The 14,722-nt window shown below is 41.0% G+C and overlaps 1 protein-coding gene across 1 annotated transcript in view; it reads left to right on the forward strand.

Annotated features, from left to right (window-relative positions):
- The window catches only part of MGAT5 (alpha-1,6-mannosylglycoprotein 6-beta-N-acetylglucosaminyltransferase), a 263,857-nt gene that overhangs the window by 207,588 nt on the left and 41,547 nt on the right, over positions 1 to 14,722 (forward strand). Inside the window, exons 10-11 of the mRNA XM_077447804.1 lie at positions 4,801 to 4,934; positions 11,455 to 11,588. Coding sequence (XP_077303930.1) covers positions 4,801 to 4,934; positions 11,455 to 11,588 — 268 coding nt within the window. The remainder of the gene's footprint in view (positions 1 to 4,800; positions 4,935 to 11,454; positions 11,589 to 14,722) is intronic.

A 14,722-nucleotide genomic window follows, 5' to 3' on the forward strand; every position in this document is an offset into this window, starting at 1 on the left:
TTCATTGCCGGCATTTTTTTGTTTACATTAAACTGTCGCAGGAAAGCCAGACAGTCAAGTCGTTGGTTAAGGATGCGGGGGCTGGCTTCCCGGCCCACTACTTAACAACCAGCTATTCTTCACACAGAATGAGAACCAGTTGATGATTTTTCGACCGATTCGAATCATTCGGAAAATTTGGAATTCGTTAAATATATGAAACTAAATTTAACAAATTTCATCGGCATTCGAAGATTTGGATACATTGGAATAACCTAAAATTTGTCAATTTACATTCAGACCAAAACGAATTACACATGTCTACTTTAGTGATTTCCAGCATCCAGGTGTATTGGCCAGGGCCAATGTAACCATGTATAACATGCTGATGCCTGCTTTTCATATTCTTCAAAAAAAATTAAAAACTGCCAGCGTGTCAGGGTCCAATCCACACCTTCGGGGGTCGAAGGTAAATCATAACCACTTATAGCTTTGCCACAATACTGACTTTTGTGATCCTACATTCAATCCATACAGAATAACACATTAAAGCCTGCATTTACATCCATTTCAAGTTCTGAATTATCTCTAGTCCTAATGAAGTGGGAGCGGCTGTTTTGAAATACAATAAATCTGTTGCTATTTTGTTACATTGCATTACAACCTCAGAGGTTTAGTTCAGTGTTTTTTTGTAGGTTTTTTTAATCTGAATTATGTGATGGATCAGAACACAAGTTGGTGACGTAAAATATACATAAAACATTTTTTCAGAAATAAAAATTGGCGTGTGTGTATGTATTCACCCACTTTGTTATGAAGCCCATAAAAAGCTCTGGTGCAACCAAATACCTTCGGAATTCACATAATTTGTGAAATGATGTCCACCTGTGTGCAATCTGAGTGTCACACGATCTGTCATTTCATACACACACCTTTTTGAAAGGCCCCAGGGGCTGCAACACCTAAGTAAGAGGAACCACTAACCAAACACTGCCATGAAGACCAAGGAACTCTCCAAACAAGGGACAATGTTGTTGACATACAAGTCAGGGTTAGGTTATAAAAAATATCCAAATCTTTGATGATCCCTAGGGGCACCATCAAATCTATCATAACCAAATGGAAAGAACATGGCACAACAGCAAACCTGCCAAGAGACGGCCGCACACCAAAACTCGGACTGGGCAAGGAGGGCATTAATCAGAGAGGAGCACAGAGACCTAAGGTAACCCTGGAGGAGCTGCAGAGTTCCGCAGCAGAGACTGGAGTATCTGTACATAGGACCACAATAAGCCGTACGCTCCATAGAGTTGGGCTTTATGGTAGAGTGGCCAGAAGAAAGCCATTACTTTCAGCAAAAAACAAAATGGCATGTTTTGAGTTTGGGAAAAGGCATGTGGGAGACTCCCAAAATGTATGGAGGAAGGTGCTCTGGTCTGATGAGACTAAAATTTTACTTTTTGGCCATCAAAGAAAATGTTATGTCTGGTGCAAACCCAACACATCACATCACCCAAAGAACACCATCCCCACAGTGGTGGCAGCATCATGCTGTGGGGATGTTTTTCAGCAGTCAGGACTGGGAAACGGGTCAGAGTTGAGGGAAATATGGATGGTGCTAAATACAGGGATATTCTTCAGCAAAACCTGTACCACTCTGTGTATGATTTGAGGCTAGGACGGAGGTTCACCTTCCAGCAGGACAATGACCCAAACATACTTCTAAAGCAACACTTGAGTGGTTTAAGGGGAAACATGTAAATGTGTTGGAATGGCCTAGTCAAAGCCCAGACCTCAATCCAATAGAAAATCTGTGGTCAGGCTTAAAGATTGCTGCTCACAAGCGCAAACCATCCAACTTGAATGATCTGCAGCAGTTTTACAAGGAGGAATGGGCAAAAATCCCAGTGGCAAGCTCATAGAAACTTATCCAAAGAGACTTGGAGTTGTGATAGCCTCAAAAGGTGGCTCTACAAAGTATTGACTTTAGGGGGGTGAATAGTTATGCACATTGACTTTTTCTGTTATTTTGTCCTATTTGTGTCACAATAAAAAAAAAAAATCTTCAAAGTTGTGGTCATGTTCTGTAAATTAAATGATGCAAATCCTCAATCCATGTTAATTCCAGATTGTGAGGCAACAAAACACAAAAAATGCCCGCTGGGCAAATAGCGTGACACAAAATAGCCATTTTACTCCCTAGTGTCTGTGCTGGGGGTTCCAACTAATTTTCTAGCAAAAAATATGGATTTTAACTTGAGTGTCAGAAAAAGATTTGACTTTAAGTGGTTAAACTTCCTGCATTTATACATTGTTGAAAGCTTGGCAGACTGCCCAACTTATCTGTTTACACAAGTTCTATCCCTTTGATCTAAGAAGTAAGCCTTAGTTACACTCTTTTAAGTTCTAAACTTGGCAGACTGCCAGGGATGCTTTCTTTTGACAGCTGAGTGTTTATATCTGTTTGAGATGTTCAACCTTTTGGGGCAGGCAGTGTGTATATCTAGTTTACAACTGACAGTGAGATCTGGCAGTACTGGCGAGGGACCCGGGAAGAGGATCAGTGGTGCTCTGTGCAAAACCACTGCACAGGGCAGGTACGTGTAACATGTTTGTTATTTTTAAACAACAAAATAAAACTTTGCTTTTTAATATAACTTTAAAGTAGACGTTATCTGAATTGGGCTGCAAAGGTAGAACTACCCTTTTTATGTTTTATATTTAAATCCTCTTTCCAGGAACTGCGTTCTTTCCTCCTTGTAATATTGGCTGTACCTTGCCCTTTGTTCTGTCACGCGGCTAACTTATTTCCTTGGTGTGCAGCTATTTAGTTTAATGCATTTTTAATCTCCTGCCAGAAGATATTGTGAGGCAATGTTTAAGGCTAAGCTCCAGTGATTTAATAGACACTAATTATTGCAGCTCTATATCCATTAATAAATCATTACATTTATTTTTTTTGTAAGTGTAAGCTCCTGAATGTGATCCATGTATCGGCTTCTTGAAATCCACTGAACAGCAGCACTAAGACTGGGAGATGGAGAGGCAGCCGATCAGTTGTACTGCAGTGCTCATTTGCTAGCATGGGACATTCAGATAGGAGAGAGCAGAGTGCCTGAGAGATGAGCTTATTGTGATGCTTTTCTTTTCCGTGTCCAGTCACCGCCTGGGGATGGACAATGCCTGTAAGTGTAACTGCAGGAGAGAAAAATCAGGTCTCCTACCTTGCCAGGCAGAGCTGTGCTGTGAAGCGGAGCTGTGTCCATGTCTGAACTGAATGAACAAATACTTTAGCAAGTGCAATTCTTATACAGTATTTGTCTTTTCATCTGTACATTTAGCTGGTTTCCTGGAGTTCAGCTTTAAATTACAGGCTGTAATTCCTACACACATGAACCTATAACCACTTGTCTACCTTGACACCTTGTCTACCGAGGTCTACCACCCTGTGGTGGTTCCTGGGCTCTTCCGGTAAGTCCGGGGCCGTGGAAAACTACATATACAGTGAGAGCTGGATCAACTTGGAAGCATCCATCCCTGATCCTTCTTGCAACTGATAATTCTGTAAGTTGTGTGATCGTTCAGGGTCACAGCTGTCGCTCCTTGGCTACTCTAGCTGAGGAAACAGCTATTCAAGCATGATTTGTGCTTGAATAGCTGCATTGGAGGAAGGGAGGCTAGTTGGTTTCCATTAAAGCAATAAAGATTTTTTAAAAGTGTTAAATGTAAAATTTAAGAAAAATTTTTTTTAAAGCACCCCCGTACGCACCCTATATAAAATGCACAGTGCAGGGCAAGTGCATGTATGTAAACATTAATTGTGGTATTGCTGTAAATGTTGGAGTGAGACCTCTAGATTCATAATTCAGTTTACTCAAAAAAAGTAACATTTAAAGTATTGTCTATGGAGAATTTAGGGTATCGTAGCACCTTGCAAAATCAGTCATGTGCCGTTTTTTAATGCTTTGACATGTTCTGTATGCATTTACTTGACGCAACTCAATCTTTTTATATTTTAACAAAAAATTGAGTACAATATTTGTGTGCATGACAATTCATGTTGCTGTGTTTTTTCCCTGACAAAATGCTTTTAATAAGTAGCAGCGCAAATATCGTGTGACATAAAAAGTTGCAACTACTACCATTTTATTCTCCATGATCTCTGCTTTCAAAAAATATATACTAGGGAGATTTAAAGTAATTTTATTTTTTTTTTTTAGCAAAAAATGCAGATTTAATTGTGATAACGTTTTTAAAAAATTGTCCTGGTAGGCAAATGGTTAAAGTAATTGTAAAGGCAGAAGGCATTTTTTCTATCTTAATGCATTCTATACATTAAGATAAAAAAAAACTGTGTGCAGCAGCCCCCCCCCAAATACTTACCTGAGCCAGTCTTTATCTAGCCATGTTGCAGGAGTGTCTAAGATGCCCGACACTCCCTCACACCTCCCACCCCCCATTGGTTGACAGCAGTGTGTCATGATTGGCTCCTGCTGTCAATCAAAATCATTCAGCCAATTGGGATACAGAGGGGGTGGGGCTGGGTCTCAGCTCAGCTTGGGTGTCCCCATAACACTGAAGGAGGGGCCAGGAGTACCGAAGAGGGACCCGAGAAGAGGAGGATCGGGGCCGCTCTGTGCAAAACCAACTGCATAGAGCAGGCAAGTATAACATGTGAAAAAAAAAAAGACTTTACAATCACTTAGATGCGCAAAACACTTCTATATCTAATGATAAATGTGGAAAGTGCTCTGGTTTTGTGGGGTTTATTGTTGCTACTTGTTTAAACAAGTCCTTAATTAACTGCATTTCATTTTTCAGATGTATGCTGCGAGTTCTGGATTCGTTTGGGACTGAACCAGAGTTTAATCACGCCCAGTACGCTCAATCCAAGGGCCACAAAACACCTTGGGGAAAATGGAATCTGAACCCTCAGCAGTTCTATACTATGTTCCGTAAGTCCGCTACTTAAGATTTTTAAAAACCTAGATGTTGACTCCTTCCCAGCCAGTGTCATTAGTACACTATTAACGCTGTATTGGTGTCATTAGCAAGCCCAGTGTCAATGACCCTCCCAGCCATTAACGCCAGATTTCCCACCACCTAGAGATACACTATTCAGGCCAAAATGAGAATCACAATTTTTTTTTTTTTTTTTGCTTAGAATAAAAATCACCATTCTCTCACAATTCTCGCGATGTAAAATCTTTCACATTATACAAAAGAAATTGGGCTAACTTTACTGGTTAGTTTTTTATTCTTAAAGTAATTTTCTCCAAAAAAAGCTGCAACAACCACCATTTTATTCTCTAGGGTCTCTACTAAAAAATATATATATAATGTTTGGGGGTTCTAAGTAATTTTCTAGCAAAAAAAAATTTTTTTTTAACTTGAAACCAACAAATGTCAGAAAAAGGTTTAGTGTTTAAACTTTCTTCTTTTCGGCTCAGTTTCCACTATTGCAACCCCAAAGTCGTGTGATTTTTTTTACCACAATTTTTTGCCGCGTCTTGAAGCAATGTGTATTCTTGAGGTCTATGGACCTCAAGTCGCATCAAAGTGAGACTACTTTGGAGTTGCTGCGACTTGAAGTCGAACAGATATAAACGGTACTCATTGGAAATCATGGGGTATGACTTGTCATGCGACTTTTCAGTTCCAAGTCGCATGAAAAGTCGCACTAGTGGAAACAGAGCCTTACACACAGTCTATTCCATTGACAAATTGTTACAATGTTTAGACTTGGTTCCACTGCTAAAGAATGTTGTGATTCTTGGCAGACTGCCCGGTTATTTTCTTCCTTTCTTTTGATGGCTGTGGCTGCATAGCAAGAATCATGAAACACTTTTATCAAGATCGCAACGGGGGAAAAAAAATCTTGATAACTATTCTTTATGATTAATCATGCAGCTCTACCGCCACCCTATCACCGTCCCACTATAGGTTGCTGCTCATCGCCATTACAGTATAGCATCTGTAGCTGCATAAATTCCAGTATATATACACCATCATTTGTAGACACTAACTTTTACACAAACCAATTCTACATTTATTGGGGTGTTTCTTTTTAACCAAAGACCTTTTGACCTAAATTTATGAAATGTATGAACTACGTTTTTTTTTGGATGTTTTTAAAACAGTGAAAAAGATACATTTTTGTTTTTTCAAAATTTTTTATTTTTTTTTTGTTTTCATTCTAAACATTAAAAAAACCTAGTGGTGATCAAATACCACCAAAAGAAAGCTCTATTTCTTAAGTAAAAAGGAAGAGTTTGTGAAACTTTAACCTCTTGACAGCCGCGCTATGGCCGCATGACAGCTACAGCGCGGATGTGAATTCCCGGGAGGCCGTCATAACTTTTGTATTGTCGCCCGCAGCGGTTTGCCGAGGGCTGTGTGAACTACCTGTGAGGGAGATGCGATGCAGGAACAGACGCTGGAATTGCGTTGGTTCCCGCATCACAATAGGTGTGAACACGGGCTTAGAGGAACCGAGATTTATACTCGCACAAAATTAAAAAAATTATTTAAAAAAAAAAATAATTATTGTACCACTTGATATATTTGTGCTTTCACTCTTCTATGCCAGCTCTTACCCTGCACCTATGGTGGCAATGGTAGATTCCATTCTGCTATAGTTATATGTCCTCTCAAAAGGCAGTGGGGTGAATGGCGTGTTCTGTTTGTTTTAGTTCTGCTTTTTTTATCAGCTCCTTCATTAAAAAAGCATGTTTTTCCATTATTCTATCGGCTCTTTCATTAAAGGAGCCCTACTGTATTTGAGAGGACATGTGACTATAGCAGTATGGAAGCTACCATTGCCAATATGAGCGCAGAGCTTTCATAGAAACCTAGAATAGTGACCGCAGAAAAAAGTCCAAGTGGTCCAAGCCGGTCAATTTTTTACATTTTTTTTTTTTTGTGTATATAGATCTATGATTGTCTCAAGCATGTTTACGTCTCTGCTTTTTTTTTTTTTTTTTTTTTCGATGGTTATTCGCGAACTCAATAAAAACATATTTTCCATTGTTCTGAAAACAATAAATTTTTCCGTTAATCTGAAGATCTTTAATTTTTAACTATTATCTTTAGTGCAGTGATGGCCATAGATATGACAGGGCAAGGCTTCCACATCTCCTTCCTTATTGGCAGATGATCCTCTTTCATGTTCAGCTGCCAGCCGCACTATAGATATTGAGACTGACATGGAGAGGCCGATAAAGAAACGCATTGCTATTCCTGGCTGTTCCTGTAAAGTGAGCGTTGTGTCCAGCAATTCAATTTCTGAAAACTTGTTACCAAACAATTTCCCCTTGAAATTTGTTCTCTCTCTCTCTCTCTCTCTCTCTCTCTCTCTCTCTCTCTCTCTCTCTCTCTCTCTCTCTCTCTCTCTCTCTCTCTCTCTCTCTCTCTCTCTCTCTCTCTCTCTCTCTCTCTCTCTCTCTCTCTCTCTCTCTCTCTCTCTCTCTCTCTCTCTCTCTCACACACACACACACACACACACACACACACACACACACACACACACACACACACACACACACACACACCCACACACACACACACACACACACACACACCACACACACACACACACACACACACACACACCACACACACTCTCTCTCTCTCTCCTCTCCTCTCTCTCTCTCTCTCTCCCCCTCCCCCATCCCGAGGTCGCAGCAAACCTGCCTGGGGTTCTGACAGCCTAAAATTAATACCAGCTGACAATTGGAAGCCTTTTCTTCTGATGAAATCACAAAGGCTGGCGTACAGTTTATTTCATGCCCTTTTTTCTGCTCTGCTGACAAAGGGAAAGAATCGGGGAACGGATATGTTATGGTAATCCGTGGCGTACAGTTTATTTCATGCCCTTTTTCACCTTGTCCAGCATTCTGCTCCAAAGTAATAATAAAAAAATAACTTTTAGGGCCGTTGCGCACGGCATATCATTTTTCTGCTCTGCTGACAAAGGGAAAGAATCGGGGAACGGATATGTTATGGTAATCCGGGATGCATGCAGTTCTTCAATTGGAATTGTCTCTGCGGTGCACAGAAATGCAGTGCTTCTGTAGAATACAGGCAAGGTTTTAAAGATAAACTGCAGGCAAAATATTTTCTTTAATTTATTGCCATCTAATCACATTTGGGGGGGGGGGGGGGGGGGGCGAGTGAGGTAATGAAGCTGTCTTTCTGCCCCAGTGACACAAGGACGGGAATGTCTGCAACTGGCTACGAGGTACAGGAAGACGGACTTGACAATCAAGACTTGATTGAGGGTATATTCCTTCTCTATCAACCACTTAAGCCCCGGAACCATTTGGCTGCCATAGACCAGAGCGTTTTTGCGATTCAGCACAGCTTCGCTTTACTGACAATTGCGTGGTCTTGCGACGTGGCTCCAGAACAAAATTGACATCCATTTTTTTTTTTTTTTTTTTTTATATTTTTTTTTTTTCCCCACAAATAGAGGTTTATTTTGGTGGAATTTGATCACCTTTGCGTTTTTTTTTTTTTTTTTTTTTTTTGTGCTATAAAAAAAAAAAAATTTTGAAAAAAAACATTATTTTTTAACTTTTTATTTTTATTTTTTTTAAGGCGTGTTTATTCTTCTTTTTTTTTTTTTAATTAGTAATGGTGGCAATCTGCGATTTTTTATCAAGAAGGCAACATGGCGGACAGATGGGACACTTTTGGCGCAATTTTGGACCATTCACATTTATACAGCGATCAGTGCAATCAAAAATGCATTGATTACTGTGTAAATGTGACTGGCAGTGAAGGGATTAACCACTAGTTGGCGCTATAGGGGTTAAGTGTGTCCTAGGGCAGTGATGGCGAACCTTGGCACCCCAGATGTTTTGGAACTACTTTTCCCATGATGCTCAACTACACTGCAGAGTGCATGGGCATTATGGGAAATGTAGTTCCAAAACATCTGGGGTGCCAAGGTTCACCGTCCTAGGGAGTGATTCTAACTGGGGGGGGGGGGGGGGCTGTGTGTGATACAACACTAATCATTGCTCCAGATTACACTTATCACTAAGCAGAACAGGGAAATGCTTGTTTACATTAGCATTTCCCCATTCCTCCTCTCGGTGAGACAATCCGCAGGACCCGCTCAGGAAGCTCCCGGTGTGGGCCCGCACCCCACCTCTTAAACGGCAATGTACAGGTACGTGATTCTGCCTGTACGTGTCCTTCTGCTGCAGTATATCTGCGTGAGACGGTCGGGAAGCAGTTAAAGTGATCCATATATATTTGAACACGGGCACAATTTTCATACTTTTGGCTCTGTGTGCCACCAGAATAAAATTAAAACGAAACAGTGCAGACTTTCAGCTTTAATTCAAGGGGTTGAACATAAATATCAAGTATACATTTTAGGAACTGCAACCATTTTTTATAAACCGTCTCCCCGTTTTCAGGGGCTCAAATGTAATTGGACAAATGAATATAATCATAAATAAAATGTTTATTTTTAATATTTTGTTGAATCCTTTATTGGCAATGACAGTCTGGAACCTGTGGACATTACAAAAGACTGGGTTTCCTCCTTTCTGATTCTTTGCCAGGCTCTAACTGCAGCTGTCTTCAGTTATTTGTGGGGTTTTTTGCCTTCAGCAAGTGTAATGCATGCTCAATTGGGTTGAGATTAGGTGATTGACTCAGCCATTGCAGAATATTCCACTTCTTTTCCCTCAAAAGCTCCTGGTTTTCCTTTGCAGTGGATTGAATCCTTGTCCATCTGTACTGTGAAGCTCCATCCAATCAACTTTGGCTGGATCTGGGCTGACCAGGTCATGCATGCCCATGCTTTCACACTGCAAGCTCCACCATGTGACGACGTTGCTTGCTTTGGATCATGAACTGTTCCACGCCATCTCCACACTTTTTTTTTTTTTTTTTCTTCCAGTCATTCTGGTACAGATTATTATTTAATCCCTCTAAAGAATGCTTTTCCAGAACTGGTCTGGCTTTTTTATTTTTGGCAAAGTCTAATCTGGGTTTTCTATTCAGGCTTGTGAATGGTTTGCACCTTGTGGTGAACCCTCTGTATTTGCTTTTGTGAAGTCTTCTCTTGTTGTAGACTTTGACAATGATACGCCCACCTCCTGGAGCATGTCCTTTACTTGTCTGGATGATATGAAGGGGTTTTTCTTTACCATAGAGAGGATGCTTTTATGTTGCTTAGCTCATCAGTGTGTTCTTCCTGCTTCAGAATGTAGCAAACTGTTGATTTGGCCACTCTTAATGTTGCTGCTATCTCTCTGATGGATTAGTTTCATTTTTGAAGTCTTACAATGGCCTGTTTGCAGAAATTCCAAATGCAAATGCCACACTTAGAATCAACTCCAGACCTTTAACCTGCTTAATTGATAAAGAAACGAAGGAGTAGCGCACACCTGGCCATGAAACCACTTTTGATTCACTTGTCCAATTTATTTTCAAAAAACGGGGGATGGCTATTAAGAGCTGTAATTCTTAAACTCTTCCTCCGATTTGGATGTACATACCCTCAAATTAAACGAGAGTGTGCATATTAGCCCATATCCATTATAGAACTATAGCTTAAATATGTTTTGGTAAATACCTGAAAAAAAACTAAAATTGTGCCCTTGTTTATATATGTATATATATGTGTGTATGTATGTATATGTGTATATATATATATATATATATATATATATATATATATAGTGTGTGTGTGTGTGTGTGTGTGTATATATATATATATATATATATATATATATATATATATATATATATAAATATGGACCAAACTGTAAAATCTGAACAAAGCCCATCCCTCTATAGTGTCTCAATCCAGAGCCAAAGTGTAATTTATGTCCGCTGCCTCGTTCCTCTATCGGCATGAATAACTTCTGACAAGTTTTTCTGACACCGAGAAGAATGGTGACCGGGAGAGAGTTCTAGCTGATTGCCACGTTCTTATGTGCTGTTTCAAGGGGGGTTTTCCCCATCCCCCTTTGAAACTTGGTGCAGCAGGAGAAAAACTACCCAACACAGCCAGAGGGTCTGAGTTGTACCCATAGTTCTACAGTAGAGAAGCATTAACTTGCTACTCGCTGGACAGTTAAGTATTCAGCAACTTCTTTTACAGGTGGCTGCTGCATGAAATTTTTTTATACTAGCAAAAGGGTTTTGTTTTAAAGGCATTTTTTAAAAACTAACATGTTCTACTTACCTCCTCTGTGTAAAGGTTTTGCAGGAGCAGCATGCAAATGTTTGTTTTTTTTTTTGTTTTTTTTACCAGCTGTGCATTGTAGCCAATCGGCTTCTAACTTCAGTTTGTTCAATTAAGCTTTGACAAAAAAAAAAAAAAAATGCTGGAAACTGATTGGCTTCTATGCAGAGCTTCACCAGATTTGCACACTCATTTTATTAAATCTATTCCATTGCCTTACAAGACCTATCTGTATTTACAGCATGTTGTATTCCCCTCCCATACAGCTCACACACCAGATAACAGCTTCCTGGGGTTTGTGGTGGAGCAACATCTGAATGCCAGCGACATCAGACACATGAACGACATCAAGCGACAGAACCAGTCTCTTGTTTACGGCAAAGTTGATAATTTCTGGAAGGTACGTTCCTTTTTTTTTTTTTTCATTGAGCAACCATCATGCTGTGCCGATGAAGCATCCAGATTTGTATTTTCAGAGTCTGTACATGTTTAAAAAAAAAAAAAAAAAACCTGCTGTTTTGTGCTGAGGAATGTGATTTGTGCCTCAATTTGAAACTCCTAAATACAATCCAGAAGACACAATGCTAAGTTACGTAATCGGATGGTTCTTGTGTGTGTAGGATATGCGTATAGTTACATACCGTACTATTGATTTTATATAATTTACATACTAGTGTTTTTTATAATTGGGTATTTGGTAGTGTCTACTGTTCAGATGATATGTGGGCAGAACTTGGCAAAGCTATCAGCAGTAGTCTTAGCTGTGTTTACATCAAGCTAATCTTTTATGTGTAGCTACAAAGTGTGTTTAAGGGATTAGTTCACCTTTTCAGAAAAAATAAAAAGGTGAATAAATCTTTTACACCCTCCACACTCTCCCCTGGTCCCCGCTGTTCTTGGGTGGGTGATGAGCTGGCAGTGCAGCAGTCCCGGGAAATCTCCTTTTGTCTTTCTCTTTCTGCAACACTTCCAGTAGGGATGGGAGCGATGCTCTGCTCTGTTCCCGAAGCCTTGCAGGGGAAAAGTGGCGATTTCAAATCCCTGGACCACTACAATGGCTGCATGGGCACAGACATCTCATCACCCATAGAGTACGGGGGGGTGGGGGTGTCAGTAGTACAGATGGTGCAAACTATGGGTAATTGGAGTCTGCAAGTCAAAGCAGATGCAATGGAACCGGAAGGCTTCTGAGATCTTTGGCAGTCCCTGACCTGAGTGGAACAGCGGCATTTGTGTGGGTCTGAGGAACGCCTTTTATATTCCCTCGCTGTTTGTTTACGGTGTTTACGTTTTTTTAATTTTTTTTTCTGAAAAGGTGAATTTAAAGGATAAGTGAGAGAGAAGAAACCTTTTTTTTTTTTTTTTCTCCCCCAAGCAGCCTGAATAGCATTGCACATACAATTAGCAGATCACGGGTGCAATCTCAGGTCTGCCTGTACCTCTGATACCTGCAGGCAGTTACTTGAGAGCTGAAAGATCGGTGATTTATGAGAGCGCCCACCTGTGCCCTTGTAGTTCATTGTGAACTACAAGCCGTCAGCCGCAATGGCTGACAGTGCTTGTAGTCTATTCATTCACAAGAAACTGCCGCTCCCGCACTGCTTTGAAATTGTGACAGCGGGTGCAGTGAGAAGATACCCCACCTGCTGTCACAGAAAGGGGGGGGAAATGAGGTGCATAATGATTTTAAACAGTAAATATGGATGGAACATGTTCAGAAAGGTGAACTTAGTCTTTAACCCATTCAGATCTGCGCTATAGCCGGGAGTACGTCTATTGACGTCCTCCCCTTTGCAGCCTCACCACGCCCTGCGCACTGTGATCACCCGAGTCAACGAGACTCGGATGATCACAGAACCGAGTAAGGGGTCAATCCTGACCCCTTCCCATGTGATCAGCTGTCTGCCAATGACAGCTGATCACGTGATGTAAACAGAGGAACTGTAATCGTTTTCTTCACGCGCTGTCAGCCCGAGAAGAAAAAAAGCCGATCACCGGCTTCAGTTTGCAGGGACATCGGTCCCGATGAGGCATGGTATGTGCCCACCAGTACCGCCTGCAAGTGCCACAAATCAGTGCCCATGTTAAGTGCCAGCAAAGAGTGCCACCTATCGGTGCCCATCAGTGCAGCCTCATCAGCATACATCCGTGAAGGAGAAAAATACCTGTTTGCAAAATGTTTTAATAAAATATAAAACTGTTTTGTATTTTTGTTTTAAAAACATTGTCTTTTTTAAAACATTTTTAGCAAAAAAAAAAACACCAGCGTTAATCAAATACCACCAAAAGAAAGCTCTATTTGTGGGGGGGGAAAGATAAAAATGAAATCTGGGTACAGTGTTGTATGACCGCAATTGTCTGTCATTCAAAGATTGACATCACTAAAAACTGAAAATTGCTCTGGGCAGAAGGGGGGTTTAGATGCCCAGTAAGCAAGTGGTTAAAGGGGTTGTAAAGGGTTTTTTTTTGTGCAAGGGTCATACTTGCCACCTCTGAGGGTTTTGCAGAGTGGCCCCGACCCTCCTCTTCTGGGGTGCTCCTGGTGCCTCCTCTTCTCGAGTGAAAAACCCACATTCCCTGGGGGCACTCATGCGGGCGCGCTTCCCAGTCCTGGCGCTGCATCTATTGACAGACAGCAGGACTCTTCCCCCCTCCCCCCGGTCTCCCATGATGCTGGATTTGATTGTCAGCAGCGGGAGCCAATGCTCTTGCTGCTATCAATCCAGCCAATGAGGACCCGAGACAGCAGCTGGAGCCGCTCTGCTCGTCCCTGTTGCTGGAATGAACGAGTTCAGGTAAGTAAAAAAAGGGGCTGGGATGGGGGGGGGCTACTGCAATAAAAGATTTTTCACCCTAATGCATGGAATGCATTAAGGTGAAAAAACTTTGAAAAACTATACTTTCCAAACTGAAGTCTTGGCAGGCGACACTTACACTTGCATTGCCCCCTCCCTACTGCATTGGGTGAACTATACGTTTTATTGAAGAGTTGAGAAGGTAAATTAATTGCCTTATTTCCAGTCCCCCTCTCCTCCACTGTCTGATTCTGTTGGGATGTGGGCAAGCCCTTGGCATACAATTGTTCCATCATCACCAGGATTTGTTTTGTGATAACATCTGTTTGCTTTGCCCCTGAATAGTGCTACACCCCTGTTAAGGTCAACTTGGCCCTGTTAAGGTCAACTTGGCCCGTGTCTCAGATGAACAAATTCATTGTTTTTTGTACTTCTGTTTTATGGTACAGCGCAGCTTTTATAAATCATCCACCTTGTCAGGAACTCGTGCTTGGCAAGTATTTTTTTAACATGTATTTATCTCTATAAAGAGTCAGATAAATCAGCTTGGTTTACATTGGAGAGAATGGTTTTTGGCTTCATTTCATTTTTTTTTTTCCCCTTGAGGCAAATGGCTAAATACAGATGACATGCATACAGAGGAACCTGCCAAGGATTTGAATTTCTGTCAAGTCTCATGTCATACAGCATACACTGGCAGGAGACCTGGTTGTTCTCTGCTTTGGTCAACACAGGTTTT

This window comes from Lithobates pipiens, unplaced genomic scaffold (genome assembly GCF_037356315.1).
Source record: "Lithobates pipiens isolate NorthernLeopardFrog02 unplaced genomic scaffold, aLitPip1_a1.2 Scaffold_22, whole genome shotgun sequence".
Taxonomy (NCBI): domain Eukaryota; kingdom Metazoa; phylum Chordata; class Amphibia; order Anura; family Ranidae; genus Lithobates; species Lithobates pipiens.